We start from the raw sequence: 22,828 nt of genomic DNA on the forward strand, positions 1-22,828 counted from the left end.
AGTGTGTAAAAGTATGTTTTTTTTACTGAGATAATACAAGTAAGACGTGCGAACGCAGCTCGTAAATTGCAATAACAATTAGAATAAATTACGAATTATTCACAAGTGTGTGGTACTGTAAAATTAGTGAAAACAGGGCCGCCACGAGAAGGCTCAGCACCGCTAGCCCCCTAATTTTTTTATTTTTTTATCATAATTTATTTTGAGGGTTTTCTCTTTTTTTTTACATACCGGTAGACAAGGACAACACAACAGACTTACATACAAGACAGTTACTTATAAAATACTAACAACAATGTAAGAACAAAGCAAATAAAAGAGAAAAGAATAATAATACTTTCCAAGTGGTACAGGGTTGTGAAATGCATGCGTGCAAGTGAAGGTGGGTTCCGTCCTACACAGAATCAACTACGAATACATCTGCCTTATTTTGTGTTTCATATTTAAGTCTCTCCAGTGGTAATAGTGACATTATTTGGGCCGTCCACATAATGTTCTGAAGGTATGACATCCGTCTTCCATAAAATTAATTTAATATTTTTAAATATATAATTTTATTTTTAATCATTCATTATTATTACTTTGTAGGTTTTCTTTGTTTTAAGTTCTCTTTTTATTTTATTGTTTTTAAGTGTCAGTTTGCGTTCAGCTTCTATGAACTCCTGCTGAGGTGTGGGAGGAGGTGGTTTAGAGCGTGCGGCTCTTGACCGCTGGTGCTGCTGAGCATCTCGTTGCCGCAGCTGGGCCCTGCTGTCCTCGTCCAGTCGTTGGCGGCGCCACTGCATCCTCTCAGCATTTCGGCGGCGCCGCTGGGCCCGGCTGTCCTCGTCCAGTCGCTGGCGGCGCTGCTGGTGCCGCTGAGCATCTCGTTGCCGCAGCTGGGCCCGGCTGTCCTCGTCCAGTCGCTGGCGGCGCTGCTGGTGCCGCTGAGCATCTCGTTGCCGCAGCTGTGCCCGGCTGTCCTCGTCCAGTATTTGGCGGCGCTGCTGCATCCTCTCAGCATGTCGTTGCCGCAGATCGGCCCGGCTGTCCTCGTGCAGTCGTTGGCGGTGCCGCTGCATCCTCCTAGAATTTTGTAGCCGCACCTGGAAAAGCTTTTCGTCCGTTTGGTTTTTGCGTTGACGCTGCTTCCGTTCCCTGGCCTGGCGGCGGAGACGATCTTCTTTACTCTCCTCTAGCCCATCATGACGGCATTTGGCTGTTTGATGGTGATGTGCTGGTGGAGGGCTGGTGCTGTGACATGCTGTCGATGTTAACCCATTCAGGCCTGACGTCGAAATTAAAACAAAAACATTTTCTAAATCATGACAATTTTCTAAAAGATTTGAGGCACATTTTAACGATAAAAAAAAAATAGCAGTGTGGGTGTGTTTGTATTACTATCCTTTTGACTTTACTATAAAAAAAAAAAAAATGTAATAGTTCAAATATCTACTACAAGCTGTGTGTGTGTGTGTGTGTGTGTGTGTGTGTGTGTGTGTGTGTGTGTGTGTGTGTGTGTGTGTGTGTGAGATGTGCATGTGCATGTGAGAGACGTCCTACCACTGAGAACATGTCTGGGCGAGCGGCTCTTCTCCACGCAGAGAGGCGTGCAGTAGAGCTGAATCTTGCCCTTGTGGTCTCGTCCCATGGTGGTGGAGGAGACCTGGAACATTATCTGACAGTTTCCGCACTCCGTCATCTTGGTGCAGGTCTGTAGAATAATACATGAGAAGAGCTAGAACGGACGGCACACACCAACAGCCTTTTGAGGCCATCGGGCTGAGGCTGTGAGCCACTCTGCTACACATACTTTGTTATTGTGAAACGCCACCAGTATCTCCACGTACACTGTATCGTTATTATATCATGTTATGATATTATCTTTCACATTTGCATTAACCCATTTAGACCTGAGGTCGCTTCTAAATAAATGTCTTCTAAAACAGTTTTCTGAAAAAACAATGTATCTATGTCAGTGGTTCTCAAACATTTTCATGTCAAGGACCCCCAAAAATGTATGTAATTGGCCACCGACCCCCATCTGGAAATATGTTATTCCAGGGACCCACCCCCCCAGAAGCAAAGATTTGAGTTAAAAACGTTTGCTCTGAAAGAATATATATTCAAAGATTTACACCACATTTTCAAAAATAGCAGACCTACAAGCTCATAGCGCGGCACAGAGTGCCGAGCTTGTAGATCTGCTATTTTTCCAATAGCTAAAGTATAACATATTGCTTAAAACACCAAAAAGGGGTTCCCGCGCCAAAATGGGTTACCGTAGTCAAATGCCAGATTCACAATTAGTATTTTCTCTGCATTTTCTATTATTGTGGTGGTGCCGCTGCATCCTCCTAGAATTTTGTAGCCGCACCTGGAAAAGCTTTTCGTCCGTTTGGTTTTTGCGTTGACGCTGCTTCCGTTCCCTGGCCTGGCGGCGGAGACGATCTTCTTTACTCTCCTCTAGCCCATCATGACGGCATTTGGCTGTTTGATGGTGATGTGCTGGTGGAGGGCTGGTGCTGTGACACGCTGTCGATGTTAACCCATTCAGGCCTGACGTCGAAATTAAAACAAAAACATTTTCTAAATCATGACAATTTTCTAAAAGATTTGAGGCACATTTTAACGATAAAAAAAAAATAGCAGTGTGGGTGTGTTTGTATTACTATCCTTTTGACTTTACTATAAAAAAAAAAAAAATGTAATAGTTCAAATATCTACTACAAGCTGTGTGTGTGTGTGTGTGTGTGTGTGTGTGTGTGTGTGTGTGTGTGAGATGTGCATGTGCATGTGAGAGACGTCCTACCACTGAGAACATGTCTGGGCGAGCGGCTCTTCTCCACGCAGAGAGGCGTGCAGTAGAGCTGAATCTTGCCCTTGTGGTCTCGTCCCATGGTGGTGGAGGAGACCTGGAACATTATCTGACAGTTTCCGCACTCCGTCATGTTGGTGCAGGTCTGTAGAATAATACATGAGAGGAGCTAGAACGGACAGCACACACCAACAGCCTTTTGAGGCCATCGGGCTGAGGCTGTGAGCCACTCTGCTACACATACTTTGTTATTGTGAAACGCCACCAGTATCTCCACGTACACTGTATCGTTATTATATCATGTTATGATATTATCTTTCACATTTGCATTAACCCATTTAGACCTGAGGTCGCTTCTAAATAAATGTCTTCTAAAACAGTTTTCTGAAAAAACAATGTATCTATGTCAGTGGTTCTCAAACATTTTCATGTCAAGGACCCCCAAAAATGTATGTAATTGGCCACCGACCCCCATCTGGAAATATGTTATTCCAGGGACCCACCCCCCCAGAAGCAAAGATTTGAGTTAAAAACGTTTGCTCTGAAAGAATATATATTCAAAGATTTACACCACATTTTCAAAAATAGCAGACCTACAAGCTCATAGCGCGGCACAGAGTGCCGAGCTTGTAGATCTGCTATTTTTCCAATAGCTAAAGTATAACATATTGCTTAAAACACCAAAAAGGGGTTCCCGCGCCAAAATGGGTTACCGTAGTCAAATGCCAGATTCACAATTAGTATTTTCTCTGCATTTTCTATTATTGTGGTGGACTTTCCTGCAACACCATAATACTGTAGATTACGCACAGATATCAACGCCACCTCCCACAGCATGTACACAGACCTGCTTGTAGGTGCTGATGCACGTCGGACTGCAGAAGTTGAGCGGGGACTTGTCAATGGAGAGGGTCTGGCAGGAGGACCCGTCGCTCTTGCAGTAGAGGCCGCATCCGTCGCAGCAGTTCATGGCCAACTGCCGCGTCTTTCGCCACGTCCCGAAACAGGCGTCGCTGCAGAGCTGGTGGAGACGACCCAGGTGGGTGACCTCGTGCTCGATCTGGGAGATAGTGGGGGGAGGAGTGTGTGTACGACTTTTAGTTAAAAGTAGTAACGTTTCTAGATTCCGTCATTGTATAAGGACTGTTACAGAGAGAAATGCAGACGTTTTGCCATTCCGTTTCAGCGTTTTGAAAGAACACTTCAATAAATATATAGTCGTTAAAATACTGCATTTGATAAGTGTCCTCTCAAATATCCTCCCCTTGGAATAGTTTTTTTTTTTTTTGCTGCTGTTGCAATACCCTACAGTAGCCTTTCAGAGGAAGTTCACATTTGTACAGTATATTCTTTGGCCGGCACTGGCCCATCCAGACTGAGTGCACGTGCACCGATTGGGTTAATTTTACCCAGTTAAAATGTATTAATTAAAAATGTTTAATACATAAGGTTAACAAATACACAAAACCAATGGCTATCAACAGCTATAGACAATAATGCCTACAAGCATTCACACTGAACATTTTTAATTGTGGTAGAACCCCCTAGTCTGTGGTAAGCTGCCAGCTGTAGAAATTCAACCACAAAGTAAATCAAAATGCTTCACAAGGTCGTAGCGTTTTTGCAAAGTTTATTGTGTAAAAACAAATATAGAAAATGCTAATATCTATATAGACGGGTAAGCTTGACACAAGTAAGCTACTTCCGTGTGTATTTTGTTTGCACTTGTTGGCATGAGCAGCCTTATCTATTCACAAAGACAATGAGAACATTTGATCAACACTTCATATTAACCACTACAGCCCTATACTTTGCAATAGGATGGACCTTGTAGATTGGCCATTTTCTCTTTTCAAGATTTTGACATCGATGACGTGCACATTATGGCCAATATATGGACGACAGGTTGGAAGTATCTATAGATTAATAATGAGCATTCATAGATTAGCAAAGTTCAGCAGCAGAGAAGAAAATTGTAGAATAGTCCCAATGGGATTTCCAGACAGTGTGGAGAGAGTTGGGATTCGAACAGAACATGGCAGATCTGTTGCTGGTACACCTCACCTTTACTGGTACACCTCACCTTTACTGGTACACCTCACCTTTACTGGTACACCTCACCTTTACTGGTACACCTCACCTTTACTGGTACACCTCATTTTTACTGGTACACCTCATTTTTACTGGTACACCTCACCTTTACTGGTACACCTCACCTTTACTGGTACACCTCATTTTTACTGGTACACCTCACCTTTACTGGTACACCTCACCTTTACTGGTACACCTCATTTTTACTGGTACACAGCACCTTTACTGGTACACCTCACCTTTACTGGTACACCTCACCTTTACTGGTACACCTCATTTTTACTGGTACACCTCACCTTTACTGGTACACCTCACCTTTACTGGTACACCTCACCTTTACTGGTACACCTCACCTTTACTGGTACACAGCACCTTTACTGGTACACAGCACCTTTACTGGTACACCTCACCTTTACTGGTACACAGCACCTTTACTGGTACACAGCACCTTTACTGGTACACCTCACCTTTACTGGTACACAGCACCTTTACTGGTACACCTCACCTTTACTGGTACACAGCACCTTTACTGGTACACCTCACCTTTACTGGTACACAGCACCTTTACTGGTACACCTCACCTTTACTGGTACACCTCACCTTTACTGGTACACCTCACCTTTACTGGTACACAGCACCTTTACTGGTACACCTCACCTTTACTGGTACACCTCACCTTTACTGGTACACAACACCTTTACTGGTACACAGCACCTTTACTGGTACACAGCACCTTTACTGGTACACCTCACCTTTACTGGTACACAGCACCTTTACTGGTACACCTCACCTTTACTGGTACACCTCACCTTTACTGGTACACCTCACCTTTACTGGTACACAACACCTTTACTGGTACACAGCACCTTTACTGGTACACAGCACCTTTACTGGTACACCTCACCTTTACTGGTACACAGCACCTTTACTGGTACACCTCACCTTTACTGGTACACCTCACCTTTACTGGTACACCTCACCTTTACTGGTACACAGCACCAACGAAAAACTAAAGACATTATTTTCTCTGTTCAAGACATTATTTGCTCTGTTCAAGACATAATTTTCTCTGTTCAAGACATTATTTGCTCTGTTCAAGACATTTGCTCTGTTCCTTCTCCAGTAATAGTTCCCTCAGCAGTGAATTATATGAAACCATCCGCAGAAACTGTGTTCAGTGGCCGTGATTTGTCCATGTATGACATGGTAATGAATCAGGCTATAACTTGCAACGATTTGTCTTTGCTAATAAGACAAAAAAGTTAAACATGTCCATTATATCAAAAGGAATGTCAAATTAAAGCAAACAAAATCATGTACTATATGATAATATAAATCCCAAAGGTGGTGTGACTGAAAATAATAAGAATGTCTGTGTGATTGAGTATGTTATAATAATATATGTATATAATTAAAGTGTATGTATATATTTCACATTATACAGAAAACATTTGACATTGACATGGAAATATATTTCACACGCGATTCAGACATTTAACTTGCCATCAGTCTGACAGGTGACACTAGTATGACACTAGTATGACACTAGTATGACACTAGTATAACACTAGTATGACACTGGTATGACACTAATATGACACTAGTATGACACTAATATGACACTAGTATGACACTAATATGACACTAATATGACACTAGTATGACACTAGTATGACACTAGTATGACACTAATATAACACTAGTATGACACTAGTATAACACTAGTATGACACTAATATGACACTAGTATGACACTAATATAACACTAGTATGACACTAGTATAACACTAGTATGACACTAATATAACACTAGTATAACACTGGTATGACACTAGTATAACACTAGTATGACACTAATATAACACTACAGTAGTATGACACGAATATGACACTAGTATAACACTAGTATGACACTAATATGACACTAGTATAACACTAGTATGACACTAATATAACACTACAGTAGTATGACACTAATATGACACTAGTATGACACTAATATAACACTAGTATGACACTAATATAACACTAGTATGACACTAATATAACACTAGTATGACACTAATATAACACTAGTATGACACTAATATAACACTAGTATGACACTAATATAACACTAGTATGACACTAATATAACACTAGTATGACACTAATATAACACTGGTATGACACTAGTATAACACTAATATAACACTACAGTAGTATGACACTAATATGACACTAATATAACACTAGTATGACACTAATATGACACTAATATAACACTAGTATGACACTAATATAACACTAGTATGACACTAGTATAACACTAGTATGACACTAATATAACACTAGTATGACACTAATATGACACTAGTATGACACTAGTATAACACTAGTATGACACTAATATAACACTAGTATGACACTAGTATAACACTAGTATGACACTAATATAACACTAGTATGACACTAATATAACACTAGTATGACACTAATATGACACTAGTATGACACTAGTATAACACTAGTATGACACTAATATGACACTAGTATGACACTAGTATAACACTAGTATGACACTAGTATAACACTAGTATGACACTAATATAACACTAGTATGACACTAATATAACACTAGTATGACACTAATATAACACTAATATAACACTAGTATGACACTAATATAACACTAGTATGACACTAGTATAACACTAGTATGACACTAATATGACACTAGTATAACACTAGTATGACACTAGTATGACACTAGTATGACACTAGTATGACACTAGTATGACACTAGTATAACACTAGTATGACACTAATATAAGACTAGTATGACACTAATATAACACTAGTATGACACTAATATAACACTAGTATGACACTAGTATAACACTAGTATGACACTAATATAACACTAGTATGACACTAGTATAACACTAGTATGACACTAGTATGACACTAATATAACACTAGTATAACACTAGTATAACACTAGTATGACACTAGTATGACACTAATATGACACTAGTATAACACTAGTATGACACTAATATAAGACTAGTATGACACTAATATAACACTAGTATGACACTAGTATGACACTAGTATGACACTAATATAACACTAGTATAACACTAGTATGACACTAATATAACACTAGTATAACACTAGTATGACACTAGTATGACACTAATATAACACTAGTATAACACTAGTATAACACTAGTATGACACTAATATAACACTAGTATGACACTAATATAACACTAGTATAACACTAGTATGACACTAATATAACACTAGTATAACACTAGTATGACACTAATATAACACTAGTATGACACTAATATGACACTAGTATGACACTAGTATAACACTAGTATGACACTAGTATGACACTAGTATGACACTAGTATGACACTAGTATGACACTAGTATAACACTAGTATGACACTAATATAACACTAGTATGACACTAGTATAACACTAGTATGACACTAATATGACACTAGTATGACACTAGTATGACACTAGTATGACACTAGTATAACACTAGTATGACACTAGTATAACACTAGTATGACACTAGTGTAACACTAGTATGACACTAATATAACACTAGTATGACACTAATATAAGACTAGTATGACACTAATATAACACTAGTATGACACTAATATAACACTAGTATGACACTAATATAACACTAGTATGACACTAGTATGACACTAATATAACACTAGTATGACACTAGTATAACACTAGTATGACACTAATATAACACTAATATAACACTAGTATGACACTAATATAACACTAGTATAACACTAGTATAACACTAGTATGACACTAATATAACACTAGTATAACACTAGTATGACACTAGTATGCTTACAGTACCACGACACTTCTGCATGCCAAGTCCCTTTCCTACCCTTAGAAATATTGTACAAGCAACGCTGCTTTTTCAGTTGTTTAAGTTGAAGGAGTTGAATTCAAATCCTTGAATTCTTGGAGATTATTTAGCGTTAGTCGCATTCCTGAGCCAATAATTTGATGATTGACTACTTCTTTAAATTAAAGATCTCTAGTCTAATTACTTTAATTAATTGTCAGGATACTTTTCCTTTGCATATGCATATGCAGCTGTTTTCTGCCTTCACCTTTTCAGGTTGGACAAATTTTCTCTTTATAAAAAGCAGCTGTTTTCTGCTTGTACGTTTTCAAGATAATTTAATGTAGACAGAGCCAGTTCCTTTTCTACTCTCACTTTCTCTGGATAAATTACTCTGTACAGAAGCAGTTATTTCATTTTCCACTCTCACTTTGTCAAGATAGCGTAGCGTTCTCTTTACAGTACATTAGCAGCTCTTTTTTCTGCTCTCACTGCAGGGTAATTTCCTTCTCTTCATAGATGAAACTCTGGTTTCTACGCCAACCTTCTCAGAATGAAGCAATCTTCTCTTTAAAGCTGCAGCTCTATTCAATGCTTTCACTCTGTCAGGATTAGGGATGGGTATCGTTAGGTCCGGTACGGATTCCGGTTCTGCTTATCGATTCCGGTTCTTAACGGTTCCCTATTTCGGTTCCAAAATGATATAAAAGAGATCAAATGTTTAACAAAAAAGCTCAATGTCAATTTAAGACATGTAATGAATAAATAGTGTAACATCCTCTTCCTCCTCATTCAGGTGAGCCATTTGTGGATAATATAGTAAAAAATAAATGGTATAAACTTAAGGTCAATTGTTTTTCACAAAGATTTTATTTTTAAGACTTTGATTTAAGACAGATGAATAGAGTATAGACCAACATCCTTTCCTTTTCCAACAGTTGAGCCATTTGTGGATACTACAGTTACCTCTTATTACTACTGACAATGACAACAAATATGCCTGAGAGACTACACAACATAAACATCACTGCAACACAAAGTCAGAAATCTAGAAAAAAATTAAAAGATAGTCTCATGTAGTCTCATGTGGTGCACAGTCTGCATGGCATGTCAGAGCAGAGTGTATAGTTACTGTATACTAAAGACATGTAGCCTATAATGAATAGTATAACATTTTCTCCTTTATTTAGCCATTTGTGGATAATATAGTGATTCTTTTAAATGTATCTATATAATATCAATTCTGTATTTACCCAGGGCAATAGTGTTGTAGGCTACTTCTCTTATTACCAATAACAAATAAAAGCATGTCTGAGATCTGAGAGCAACACACACACGATTGACTGTGTAAATTAGCATCGCTAATGAAGGGGAGGGGGAAGCGCATCAATGGGGGATCATTGAAAACAAAGGCGGCTTGCATGCTGTGGTTTGCTACTAACAGAAATGTCCATGCACACGGGCTGCCCAAAGTAGGCTATCTTTTGTTGTTTTTTCGCCACCTCTCGAAGTTAGACTGGGTATCTGGACCCTACGCCGTGATCACACACACACACACACTCACACACACACACACACACACACGGGTGCGCACTCGAAGTGAGTGCACCAACGCTTTCTCTCCTTGTCTCATGTTGATTCAATGCTGCGCAGCCAGCGGGCTGCACACATATGCAGTGAAGACTCAGACAAGGAGCAAGATTCCTGTCCCCTCTTAAAAGTTTTCTCCCCTACTTGAAAATTACGTTTAAGAAACTTTAATAATGATGTTGCGGCTTGCCTCAGTGCCAGGCACAGCGCGTGTCACTGTCTCTAGACTCCTCGACAACTAACTCCATGCAGAGAGATGGCTCCGCCTCTGCAAGCCACAAGCCCACAACTCGTCGCTAATGCAACGCAATGTAGGCTTGTAGATCAGCTCTGTTCCCTGCACATCAATTAAGGGAAGAAAATAAATAAATATCGTGTGACTGCGTGTCTGTGGGAACCGATAGAGAGAACCGAAATTGAATTATTGTAATTGGTACCCGGTACCCAGGCACGTTCGGTTCGGTACATACTTGGTCCCGAGATTCGGGACCATCAGGAGTAATCTTCTCTTTAAAGAGGCGGCTTTACTTTCTGCCCTCGCTTTCTCAGGATGCAGTTTCCTTCTCTTTGCAGCAGCAACTCTCTCCTTGAATTTCCGACGTCTTTCTCGTGTTGCTCTTGCTCTGTGGGAGCTAAATTCATTTTCTGTATAATGCTCTCTGCAAACACAACCAAAGATGCCAAGATGGATCATGATACTCTTAAATGTTCTCTTGCATCCCCTACATCTTTGGCTCAGAATGATTTCATTCAAGACTGTGGTCCTCGGCTCTATCGAAATGCTATGCTTACTTTCCCTCTCCGGTTCATCCAACTCCCTGTGCAGAGAATGGATTAAATGAATGGACATAGTGCGGATGCCTTTCCACCAATCCTCAAGGAGCTCAGACGTCCTTTTCAAGGACTCGTCAGAAGTACAAATGAAATTCTCATAATGACTCGAGTTCCAGCCAAGAATGACAGGATTATGACTGAACAGCTCTGCTCCAAAGACCGTGGCAGGGATGACTAGGATGGGCGTGGGCTGGTGTCTGTTGTAGAATGATTTGTAAATGAGTATGTGCAGCCCAAACAAGTGAGCTAGACCAGGCAGGACATAGTCTTCAGCATCTGATGCACAGCCACCACACGTTCTGAGTGGTTGCAAGAAATCACTCCACTCTTTGTGAGATAGGCCAGATGTGGCCTGAGCCTCTGTGCACGTTGCAAGCATGTCCACCAGCTTGTTCCTCCAGTGGGCGATTTTTCGGTCAGGGTCTCGCAACGGGTGAGTGGCAAACTCAGCCCTGAAGTTCAACTGATTCAAGAAGCCTTCAAACTGACAGCTTCCCTGGCACACACTGGCCACCCCGAGTCTGACTGGAGCACTGTGACTGGCTGCCATACCCAGAACAATCTTCTTCATTTCATCCGTCACCTTCTTCAGGTTGCTCAATTCCTGAAGTGCTGCAGCACGTGTTTCCCTTTCCATATGATCCTGCCAATGAAAAACAAACAAGCTATTAAAAATAAGCGGTATGTTCAATAACCCATTCTGACCGGGCACCCATTTTGGTGTCGGCATCATGTTATGCTTTAGCTATTTAAAAATAGCAGATCTACAAGCTCATATCGCGCCACCGAGTGGCGCGATACGAGCTTGTAGGTCTGCTATTTTTGAAAAATCGAAGACACTTTTAGAATCTGATCTCAGGTCAGAATGGGTTAATAATGAAACTGTCAGGATGTAATAGACATTTTTAGAATCTGATCTCAGGTCAGAATGGGTTAAATAAATTATGCCATAAAAGTATTTTTACATAATGCATTTCAAAATGATTTGACCTTGTTGTATGTTTGTATATAAAAAATAAAAAAAAATAAGTAAGCCGTGCCAAGCCATGTGGCCAATAGGGCAGGAAACTATTTGCTCATCGACTCAACACAGCGATATAAATTTAGTTTGAATACTTCCGTTTGACAGTATAATTTCCTAATAAAAGATGCATGCTTTGCTTTTTGGTTTTAGATTGATTGTTGGTACAGTTTCGCGATAAAATTTAATTGTTACATAATTAGTATGTTATAGTGTGAATGATTAAAATGTTAAATATGACAGGCATTCCACTCATTTAATGAATAATGAAAACGCAAAAACATAAATTAGAAGACAACATCATGTGTAACATTGCTTTTAATACAAAAGCACGCACATATTGATTATCGTTATCATTGCATTCTCTATGCATACAAATAAATTATAAATGAATACTTCAACGTTATAAAATTGTACTCTACTTAAAATTTAAGACACTTTATTGACAGACTTTAGAAATGCTGAATTATGAAACAGTAAATCTTTTGAAATGCTAAACAGAAATCACTGAAACCTACTCTACACAGTAGCTTGTTTTAAACCCGGCACAATTATGTTTTTCTTTTCTTTTTTTTAACCACTTAAACCCCACCACCGTATTGTGGGCAATTTCGCAGAAAATAGCAGATCTCCAAGCTTTGCAATGCATTGTGAGCTTGTAGATTGGCTATTTTTAGCGAATACATTTAAAGTAGAGCGACAACTAGAAAAAACCCGAAAAAACCAGTTCACTTCTCGCCCAAAGCTCTCCTACATGCTTAGCAGTCAGTTTTAACCACTTAGGGCCGATTCATTTTCCTATTTTACCGCTGTTTTGGTGCTGTAGTGCCGAAATGATTTCGGCTCGTCAGAAATTTTCAGTAGCACCGAAGAGCCTACTTTAGGACGGTTCCCGCCCCCCCGAACCTCAAATGATGTCACATTGTAGGCTCTACAGAGCCGAACCGACTTTTATTCGGCTCTAAAATAGGAGTATGAATCGGCCCTTAGACCCACTCAGGGCTCTATACTAGTTGAAAATAGCCGATCTACAACTTTGTTGTGGGTTATGATTTGTCAAAAATGAATTGTCAATGCGTTTGTATGCATTTTAAAGCATGGATTGATTTGATGTCTTGCCAAAATAACATGAATTTGTCTGTGACTAATTTACCATGCAATAATGTTAATCAAACATGGAAGCAATTATTCTATTAAGTTCTGTTACCGCTTTAATAACTTTGGAGAAAAAGGTAAAACAACTAACGATTAGGTCATTAATGATAAAAATGGTCCGTTTATGTACAATGACATATTGACCCAGTTAAGCCTGATTTATACAGACAGAAATAGCAGATCCACAAGCTCACAACGTGTTGCATGTTGACGCATTGTGAACTTGTAGATCCTCTATTTTGTGCCCACAAGTATGAATAAGACATGGCGGTGATAGGTGTATACATATTTCCCATCTATGCCACCAGTAGTCACATCCAGACCAGTGTTGCCACAAAATTGCACTTTTGTTGCAAATACACCGACTTTTGCAACGTTAGACACAAAACTAACTCACCTCTCACTGTATGTCCCTTGAGCGATATATCGTTGGCACCGCTGTGGTCTTGAGGTGAAGTTGGCTTTTCTGTCCGAGGAAAAATACTTTTTCTTTTCTGTTTCTGTTCTGATAATAGTACGCTGGTACCTCGCTTGCACAGAAAAAAGGATGTTTTATTTGGTTCTACAAGCAGCAAATATGTGCATTACACAAAATAATGGCATCTCCGTAGACTCCAAGGACTCCTTTATTAGGCTACACAGACAATGATCCAAGTTGTTGGATTGAAACCTGTGTACTGTAGCCTAAAAGAAGTTCCCATTTTATTTCCAATGTTTCTAAAGCCTATTTCTGTGCATATTTATTTCCTTTTATTTTATTTTAAATAATGTTTTTAGAAACTGTCCCAACTCTGAGCTCTTCCTAACAATTTTAGCTCCCCTTCCTGGGCTACGTAGTTAAAGGACCACTCAGGGCCGATTCATACTCCTATTTTATACTCTGAATAAAAGTCGGTTCGGCTCTGTAGAGCCTACAATGTGACGTCATTTGAGGTTTGGGGGGGGGGGGGGCGGGTACCGTCCTAAAGTCGGCTCTTCTGACGAGCCGAAATCATTTCGGCACTACAATGCCGAAACAGTGGTACAATAGGAGTATGAATCGGCCCTCAAAAGTGGTGACACTTTTCAACCTACCTTATTGGTCCTCACGAATGTTCATGATAAAATGACAATTCTTTTCTTACTCAGTCTGTGTCTCAGAGGAGGGCTATGGGCGGTTCAGAAACCTGTCCACCAGTGACATCATTGATGGGGACTCCAAGCAAACTGCAGGCTTTCTATTCCTGAAAAGTTGCAAGATTGCAGATTATAATCATCTGCCTAACGATGTCACTGGTGAACGGGTTTCTGAAATGCCCACAGCCCTCCTATGAGACACAGACCAATTATATGAAGAGCTTACCACCTCCTATGCATGCTCCACCTCAATGGCAGATAATCAAGTGCAAATGACCAGTAACAGAAATTAGAAAAGGCTTGACCGCCTTTCCCTGCTGTAGTCTCTTTAGGCGCAGTTAGAGTTTGTACATTTGACATTCAACCGAAGAAATATGTATATAACAAACCCAAAAATGTAATGGAAAAAAAAAAAAAAAAAATTGTAATCATGTTCAACAAATTTCACATGATTAAACTGTTCAATACGATGCAAAAACTTTGCACTTTCCTTATTCAGCTCATCGCTCCTCTACCTCCACCTGTTTAAGCTAAATATTCTTTTGTAATTCAGATTTTCTATAAAAAATAAAACAGAAAACTCTTGTCTTGACATTCTAAACACCCTGTCAGATGTAGCTGTCAGTTTCAGTGACTTGTTACGAAGTCTCTTGTATGAAAATTGGCAAAGCATCCAGGGCACAAAGGCACCAGACATTGCATGCAGATGTACTTTGCACGCAGCATCGTGGCATCTGTTTGCATTTTGTTTTGCGGTGAGCTTGGGCCAGTGGTTCCCAGGGCTCAACCTGATCTCAGGGGGGGGTGCCCTGGCAATGGCCCTGCGCTTTACAGGAGGTGGGGTGTCACTTAGTGGCCCACAGCGTGTCTGGATGGAACCTAGATTTATTAAGGTACGAGCCACGGGTGCCTTGAAATGCAGAAGATCCTTATCTTCGAAACCGGACATTTTGTAGAGGTGCCAGGCATTCACAATGGCCACGTTCAAGAAGTGAAAAAACACTTGGACGTACCACGTCTTTTTGCGTCTGTGGGGATACATTTTGACACATTGACCCATTAGCTCTACTCCTTCCATGTGCGTATTGTACAGATTCACAGAGAATGGCCTTTGGATGTTGAACATCTTTTTGTCTTTCTTGCAAAATCTCTGAGCCACGTCTGTTGGGGACTGGCCAACGCAGGAAGAGGCCACGTGGATCAATGAACTGTCCAGCCACCGTGTGACGGTGATGTTTTGAGCATTGCTGACGACCGAACAAGCTCCTCTTCCCTCTTTTTTTAGTTGTCTTTGACTCTTCAGTTTCACTTGTGCCCCCTGGAGCCTGTCCATTCTGCACGCGCCAGTGCCATAGATGCCCCGTTCTTGTAAAGCCTCAATGACTGGAATGGTGCAAAGCCCATCGTCAAAAAACACCTTGTGGTTCTTTTGCTTTAGGTCGTCACAGAGGTCTATGATTACGTCTTCAGTGATTCCCGATGGACTGACCCGACCGTGCCTGATCAAACCCTGATGCACTTCAAATCTGTACATGTACCCCGAGGTCCCCGTTCTCACCCACACTTTCACACCGCAGGGATTAGACTCGCTTTTTACGTGCTGCTTGGGAGACAGCCGGCCCGTGAAGGTAATGATCTGCTCACCGATTGAATTAAACTCTTCAGGATCGACCGCCGACTGGAAGGTGTTCCGTAGTGCATCCAACACTGGTCTAATTTTCAAGAGCTTGTCGACATTTTCCGACAGTTTTTTGGAATTATCGACAAAGTGAAGGTACTTCAGAATCGCCTCAAATCTTTTTATTGACATGGCGTTTGCAACCAGGTCAAAACGAAGCCCTTCCTCCGCCGACCAGTAAGTTCTCGATCTTGGGTATCTGAGGTACGACATGACCATATTCATCCCTAGAAATATCTTCATTTCCTCTCTCGTCACGGCCAGATTTCCTTTACCTTTTCGGAGGGCATACAGGTTTGTAACGTGCACCATTTCATCCATCAGAAATTCAGGAAATAAATGCATGAAGAAATCGAGTGGTTCCACTCCCGTAACCTTCACCTTCCACTCTCCTAAGAATGGAGGCAGGTGTCCCTCAAACTTATTGTCTTCAGTTTTCCAAACATGACTGTTTATCTTCAGTCCAGCTCCGCCAGGTGGAGCATCCTTGGCTCCCTCCAAAGCCACAGCATCCTCTGCGGTCTCCGTGTCCTCAGCTCCGCCGTTACTCCTGCTAACGTTTGCTACTCCTCTTTCTGCCAGCGATTCTTTATCATTGCTAGCATTTGCTAAACGTTTTTCTAGAAGAAATTCGTCATCACTGCCACTAGCATAGTCCTCTTCTGAGTCGGATGGTTGCTCCACCATCCTGTGGGGCTTTTTATCACACGCGCCACTTGAGGTCTACAAAATATAAAGACACAGGGGAGCAGGGGAGGGCGACATTAAAGGTAGGGCAAGTGATTAGCTTTGGTTAAAATAAGTGTTAAATAGCTCTATATTATGATAGTACTCATTGCTTGTTTGTTTGTTCAGTAACATGTCTCTCCAGCTCTTTATTAAAGTGAAAATGCATTTTCAGGTTGGGGATACCAATTTTATCCAATAAGGATTAGAGAACTCAGCCAGGATACAGATTAAACAAAATAAAATAAATTTGTTTCTCTCCTGATTGGCTGTAATGTTGTCATATACCTGAAAATGTATTATTAAAGAGCTGGAGAGACAGGGAGACCCCTGTGACTGAACAAACATAGCATAGCAATGATTACTATCAGAATATAGTTATATAACCATTTAACAAAACCTTTTGTTTTAACCAAAGGAATATCAATTACCCTACCTTTAATTGAAATGTGCCGGCCCTCCATTATAGCCACTGATTTGGAAACAATTGACAGACGAATTTTCCGGAAGTGCGTTATTTGTCTATGTGACCCGGCGACTACTGGCGATAGCAGGCAAACGGGCGATGGTTGAAAAGTGGGCGGGGCAACGTCACCCGAAAAGATACCAATAATTCAACTTTTCGAGGCAATGGCGGGAGATGTGTCGCCTCGGCCGATGCTCACCCGCTGTTAAAGCGGACTGTAACTCTTGGGGAGCCCACAGGGATCGAACTGGGAACCTTGCGGTTCCCATGCAGCCGATCTACCGGCTACCGGCCACCCCGGTGAAAACAATTATATTTCCCAGAGATTTTAATGAATGTTTCTCTGACACATTTATATGTGTTTGTGTGTTCCCTACCTTGGTCGTGACTCTGCAGACACTACAGGCGGGTTTCTCAACGGGTTTCTCGGCGGGTTTCTCAGCAGGTTTCTCGACAGCACCAGATTCCCTCTTGCGGTTGAAGACAAACAGACAGAAGTGGCTACAGAAGTGCATGTAGTTGTTGGCATCTATCGGCGCCATGACCAGATCCTTGGCCTGAGTGATCTCCCTGCACACGAAAACAAAGGGCAAACACAGTCACGGGTTAGACGAATGTTACACACATCATAATCGTATGTGTATTAACCCATTTAGACCATACATCGAAATTTAAAAAAGAAAGAATATATATATTCAAAGATTTGTGCCGCATTTTCACAGTTTTTCTAAAATAGCAGACCTACAAGCTCGTAGCAGATCTGCTATTTTTCAATAGCTAAAGTATAACATAATGATTAGTTAAAACACCAAAAGGGTCCTGAACGGGTTAATGTGTGTAGTCTTCAATGTTTTTCAATACAAGGACGCCTTAGCTGAGAGAGAGATGAAGCAGGGACCCACACTACATATTAATATAACATATAGAATTGTGTTGCAGATTAAACTTTGTCATAGATTTCATAGATTGCTTCATAGACTCGTTTGCCATCACCATCATCAGTTGGTATGTTTTTCCCCCCCACTGCATCAAACCTCTTTGCCGAAAATAGCATATCTACACGCTCAACGCCTCAGATCTTGTAGATCATTTTTGGCTAAGCTTCTCCTAATTATCCTATTACACAAAGATGTGGCGGCCCCCCGTTAAATAACTATGCGGAACCCCTGTTGAAGAGCTATGATCAGATTCTTCCATTTACCCTTGGGAGTCGATTAGGAACACGAACACACAAGGATGTAAAAATGAGAATACGAGTCGAAATTTAATTGAAAACTTGGGTAAAGATAGATAATTTCACACAAAACAGCCAGAGACAGACATACTTGAGGCACTGGTAACAGGAGCGGGCTTTGCTCGTCGTCGGTAGGTGGCCAGTCAGACAGACTGTGGAACAGAAGAGCTGCGTGGAGCCTTTCCTCTGGAAGGCCGTCTGGCCCTTGAGCAGCACCTACACAGTCAAATGTCCCAACGTACAAGATATCAGCACCTACACACAGTCAAATGTCCCGACATACACAATATCAGCACCTACACACAGTCAAATGTCCCGACATACACAATATCAGCACCTACACACAGTCAAATGTCCCAACGTACAAGATATCATTAGTCATAGTGACATGCAGAACAGCGGCTCTTAAAACATTGTCATGCCAAGGACCTCCAAATTGATATACATGTATTTAAGTGATGCACTCTCCCCTCTGAAAAGACTGTCCCAGCGACACATAGGAGAAGATTTGTGTCAAAGTGTTTCCAAACTAGTCAAATGTTTTCAGCACATGACATGCTTCCATAGCAGACCTGCCCCACTTCTATAGAATCCAAATGACCGAAATCAGTGTTGGTGACCAATAACTTTAACCCATGAACACGACATTACCTTTGAACAACCACTGCAACTGGCGCTGCTTGGCGTTCCGAGCTGTGGTGGAGGTGGTGGTCGTGGCTGTTGGGAGACTGGAGCCAGAGACCGGATTAAATTTGGGGCAACAATTGGGGGTCTGATGGATATAGGTTGCAGTCCTGAAGCTTGAACTTGAAAATGTCCTCTGCCTGGAATGAAAAAGGTTGTGGCATGGGGTGCGGCGATTGGAGCAGACACTGGCACTGGCACTAGAATAGGAGAGATTTAAAAAAACACACACACACACACACACACACACACACACTAGATGAGACAAGTGTAGGTTTTGGCATCTGGATCACATTGACATTTATATTCTCATCATATCACAGGTAGTCAAACTTGCCTTCTTTCATACAAAGGATTCCAAAATTCTGAGCGTGCACACAGATAAATATTCATAGCACATGAACTCCAATCACATGCATTTTTTTACTCCAAATTATTACCATACTGTATGTATCCCAAGCATCAAATTCACAACAGAAAAACACATGAACTCACTTGTTGGAGCAACAAATGAATTTGCTCCCCCCACAGAGTAGACATTACTAATCTTCAACGACTCCTCCTAGAGAAAAGAGGCACACATTGTTATACTCAGATTTGGAGAAATGCAATCATATAGAGAATAAACAGAGACAGAATTGTGGTTTGAGAGTTTCTGAAACCCGGTGTGATATTTTCAAGGAAAGGGTATTGTTCAATATTCATGACAGCAAGTGCAGATTAGCAAACAGTTTTGATGGACAACATTCAATTGACCCATACCCATTCAAAAATTGCCGATCTACAAGCTCAAACCCTGTCACTTTGCACCGCGTTGTGAGCCCGTGGATCAGCTAGTGGATGCTTTTGTGTTTTGATGTTAAGTTAGGTTTCTGCCCGACAGCAACGATATGTTAGTTCAATGTGTGTAAGCAAGCCTGCAGCCTAATGTGTTTTTCACACGCTTATACGGTTGTTTCTTGACAGCAGGCCAGCAGCGGAAAACAAAACACCCTCGAGGTGCGAGTAGTACCATGAAGAGCGGGAGGAAGAAGCAGATGCTCTGCTCACATGATCTGGATAGTCTCAAGTCCTGTGTGTGTGTGTGTGTGTGTGTGTGTGTGTGTGTGTGTGTGTGTGTGTGTGTGTGTGTGTGTGTGTGTGTGTGTGTGTGTGTGTGTGTGTGTGTGTGTGTGTGCGTGTGCGTGCATGCGTTGCCTTCTCTGTACCTCTTGGTTGTCCAACTCCTCTTTGATGTGTTTGATGGAGTTCTGGGGGAGCAGAGCTGCGTCATAGCCCTCGTCGACGGGCTCGTCTTTGATGTTGACCGGGGAGGTGGTGCGTTCCTGTGCTGGAACAGCAGGTTCTGGCCTCTGAAATAAACAATGACAATTAAAGAAATTTAAAGAAATGCAGCTGCGAGAGGCAACTGTGGGTTCAAGGCCATTTTCTTTGATAGCTATGAACTGATACTCATCAATGGATCAAAAATTCACTTGTAAACATTTAAGATGTTAAGATAAGCCTGTATTTGTTGTGTTTGTGTCCCCTTCGAATGAGATGCTACATTTAGCAGAAGCTCCTATCCAGAGGACTTCAAATATCGGAGTATTAGAGTAAGCATTGAGTTCTTGTGCACAAACATGGTAAAAGAAATAGTCTATGTAAATCCTATTCAGGTTCAATTAAATTGACTTTAACATTGTAACATTTTTATCCCATCCAGTCGTCTTGTGGTGGATATATACGTAGATAGATCCATCTTTCAATGGATTTCAGCTCTTAACATTTGACTATATTGGCCACATATAAAAGTGTATCCAGAGTGAGCATCTCCACCTGCTGGCCGTCTTCTGTCCCTGCGGATGGCTTGGGCGGAATGGGGACACCTCCATCTGATGAAGGAGAGAAGAGATGAATGGGACTCAATTTAGCTAAGCATTCATTTTGTTTTGCAGTTATTACACTTCCAAACTGTTTGGCAGTCGTCTTCAAAAATAACCTAGGCTGAAACACTTGTACATGAACGCTGGTGTCCTCGTTTTGGGCGTGTTATTACCGGCGAAACATAATAAAAATGGTGTCACATTGTTTTTGATTCATTTTACAAATAGCAGCAAGGTAACTTCAAGATACCGCAAGTCTCACAATATCAAATACACAGATTGATAATAGTCTGAGAACATGAAGGTATTCATGTCTCTTTGATGTGTTTTCAGTTTAAAGAAATGTTTTTTTTTTTTTTTACTCTTTATTTTAAGATTTTTTTATATGCAAGACAGACAAAAAAGAAAAACAAGACATACAATAGGACAGAAACATCAACAGTAAAAATAAAATAAAAACTGACTAAAAACAAGAAAGAAAAAAAAAAAAAACAAGAGGTCATGGGATGTACAACAGCAGCAATACATATTACAATTTTTTGGATTCATTACATTCAATGACAACCGGAAGGACACCACCCATATTCACTCCACATCCACCCCCCCAGCTAAGTACTCTGTCCATTTCTCCCATCTTCTTTCACCCAGCTCTTTTTGCAGTCTTAACGAATAGGTCATCTGTTCTAGGTGATGCAGTTGTTTCATAATGTTGATAAATAGGTCGGCAGTAGGACAGTTCTTTTGAAAAAGAAATGTTAAAGTATACTTTGTTTTCTTAGCCGCATAAGCTGAAACGGTGCAACGGTTAGGTAAGTGACCTTTTTCAGAGTTTCCTACAATAAAAAGGTGAAAACGTTTGACAGGAGGACCGACAGACCCAAGGCCCCATCCCAACAGAATCAGAAAACAAGTTTCTGTGTGAGTTGACAACTTTCGAGCTAGGAGGCTCACAAGAGAGACAACAGACTCGAGTCACACCTCGTTGCAGGTTTGACAGGTTGAGTGGCAGAAAGAAAGCAGTTGATAATACCCCGACACACACACACACACACAAGACAGCTTGAAATGCAGGCTTACCTTGGGAAGAATTGGCAGAATCACTACCATCTCCTTTCTCTTGGTCCTCCTCAGCTGGCACGGTGGCAAACGGGTCATTTTCTGCTGGCGTTTCCCTGCCTTTCTCGGCATCCTCCAGGCTGCCCATTGGCAGCGCAAACTGCCAATCTTCATCCTCTTCTTCCTCTACCACCCTAACCGTACTTGTAGGAGGTTTTCCCGATGGTTCGCCATACGCCAGCTTTCCTTTTTCTTCGGTTTCCATGGCAGTAGGGGAGCGTTGACCGTCAGAGGAGTGGGAGGCGAGTCGTTCAGTCTCCCCTTCGTCTTCATTCATCCTTTCACTGGTGTTACTATCCTCCTCCACTCCTCCTGCCTGTGTGCTGTCCTCTGTCTCTTTGGTGGGCGAGCCGCTGCATATGGAGGAGGGCGCCGAGCAGAACGGTCCCGGGCCCATCACCTCGTCAAACAACCTGGACACACGCTCCTCCTTGTGCTGCAGAGGAGAAGGAAAATATGGTGTTTTCATACCAAAATACCTTATCCTACTTGGATAGTGACAGTAATGGACTAATAGCATTTTGTACTGCTGCGATCGGATCCAAAAAACGTAGATCAGATCGGACCGCAGC

At 41.3% G+C, this 22,828-nt stretch overlaps 1 protein-coding gene across 1 annotated transcript in view; it reads right to left on the minus strand.

The window, feature by feature from the left end:
• The window catches only part of LOC310877744 (zinc finger MYM-type protein 4-like), a gene marked incomplete at its 3' end in the record, with an annotated part of 41,779 nt that overhangs the window by 8,314 nt on the left and 10,637 nt on the right, over positions 1-22,828 (minus strand). The window contains exons 4-14 of the mRNA XM_083791693.1: positions 22,218-22,692; positions 21,094-21,149; positions 20,484-20,627; positions 19,771-19,837; positions 19,243-19,475; positions 18,683-18,807; positions 17,735-17,927; positions 3,645-3,857; positions 2,792-2,942; positions 2,357-2,538; positions 1,543-1,693 (exon numbers count right to left, since the gene is read on the minus strand). Of these exons, the coding sequence (XP_083647819.1) occupies positions 1,543-1,693; positions 2,357-2,538; positions 2,792-2,942; positions 3,645-3,857; positions 17,735-17,927; positions 18,683-18,807; positions 19,243-19,475; positions 19,771-19,837; positions 20,484-20,627; positions 21,094-21,149; positions 22,218-22,692 (1,990 nt within the window). The remainder of the gene's footprint in view (positions 1-1,542; positions 1,694-2,356; positions 2,539-2,791; positions 2,943-3,644; positions 3,858-17,734; positions 17,928-18,682; positions 18,808-19,242; positions 19,476-19,770; positions 19,838-20,483; positions 20,628-21,093; positions 21,150-22,217; positions 22,693-22,828) is intronic.

Source organism: Protomyctophum parallelum, assembly GCF_964188405.1.
Source record: "Protomyctophum parallelum genome assembly, chromosome: 20".
NCBI classification, from domain to species: Eukaryota; Metazoa; Chordata; class Actinopteri; order Myctophiformes; family Myctophidae; genus Protomyctophum; species Protomyctophum parallelum.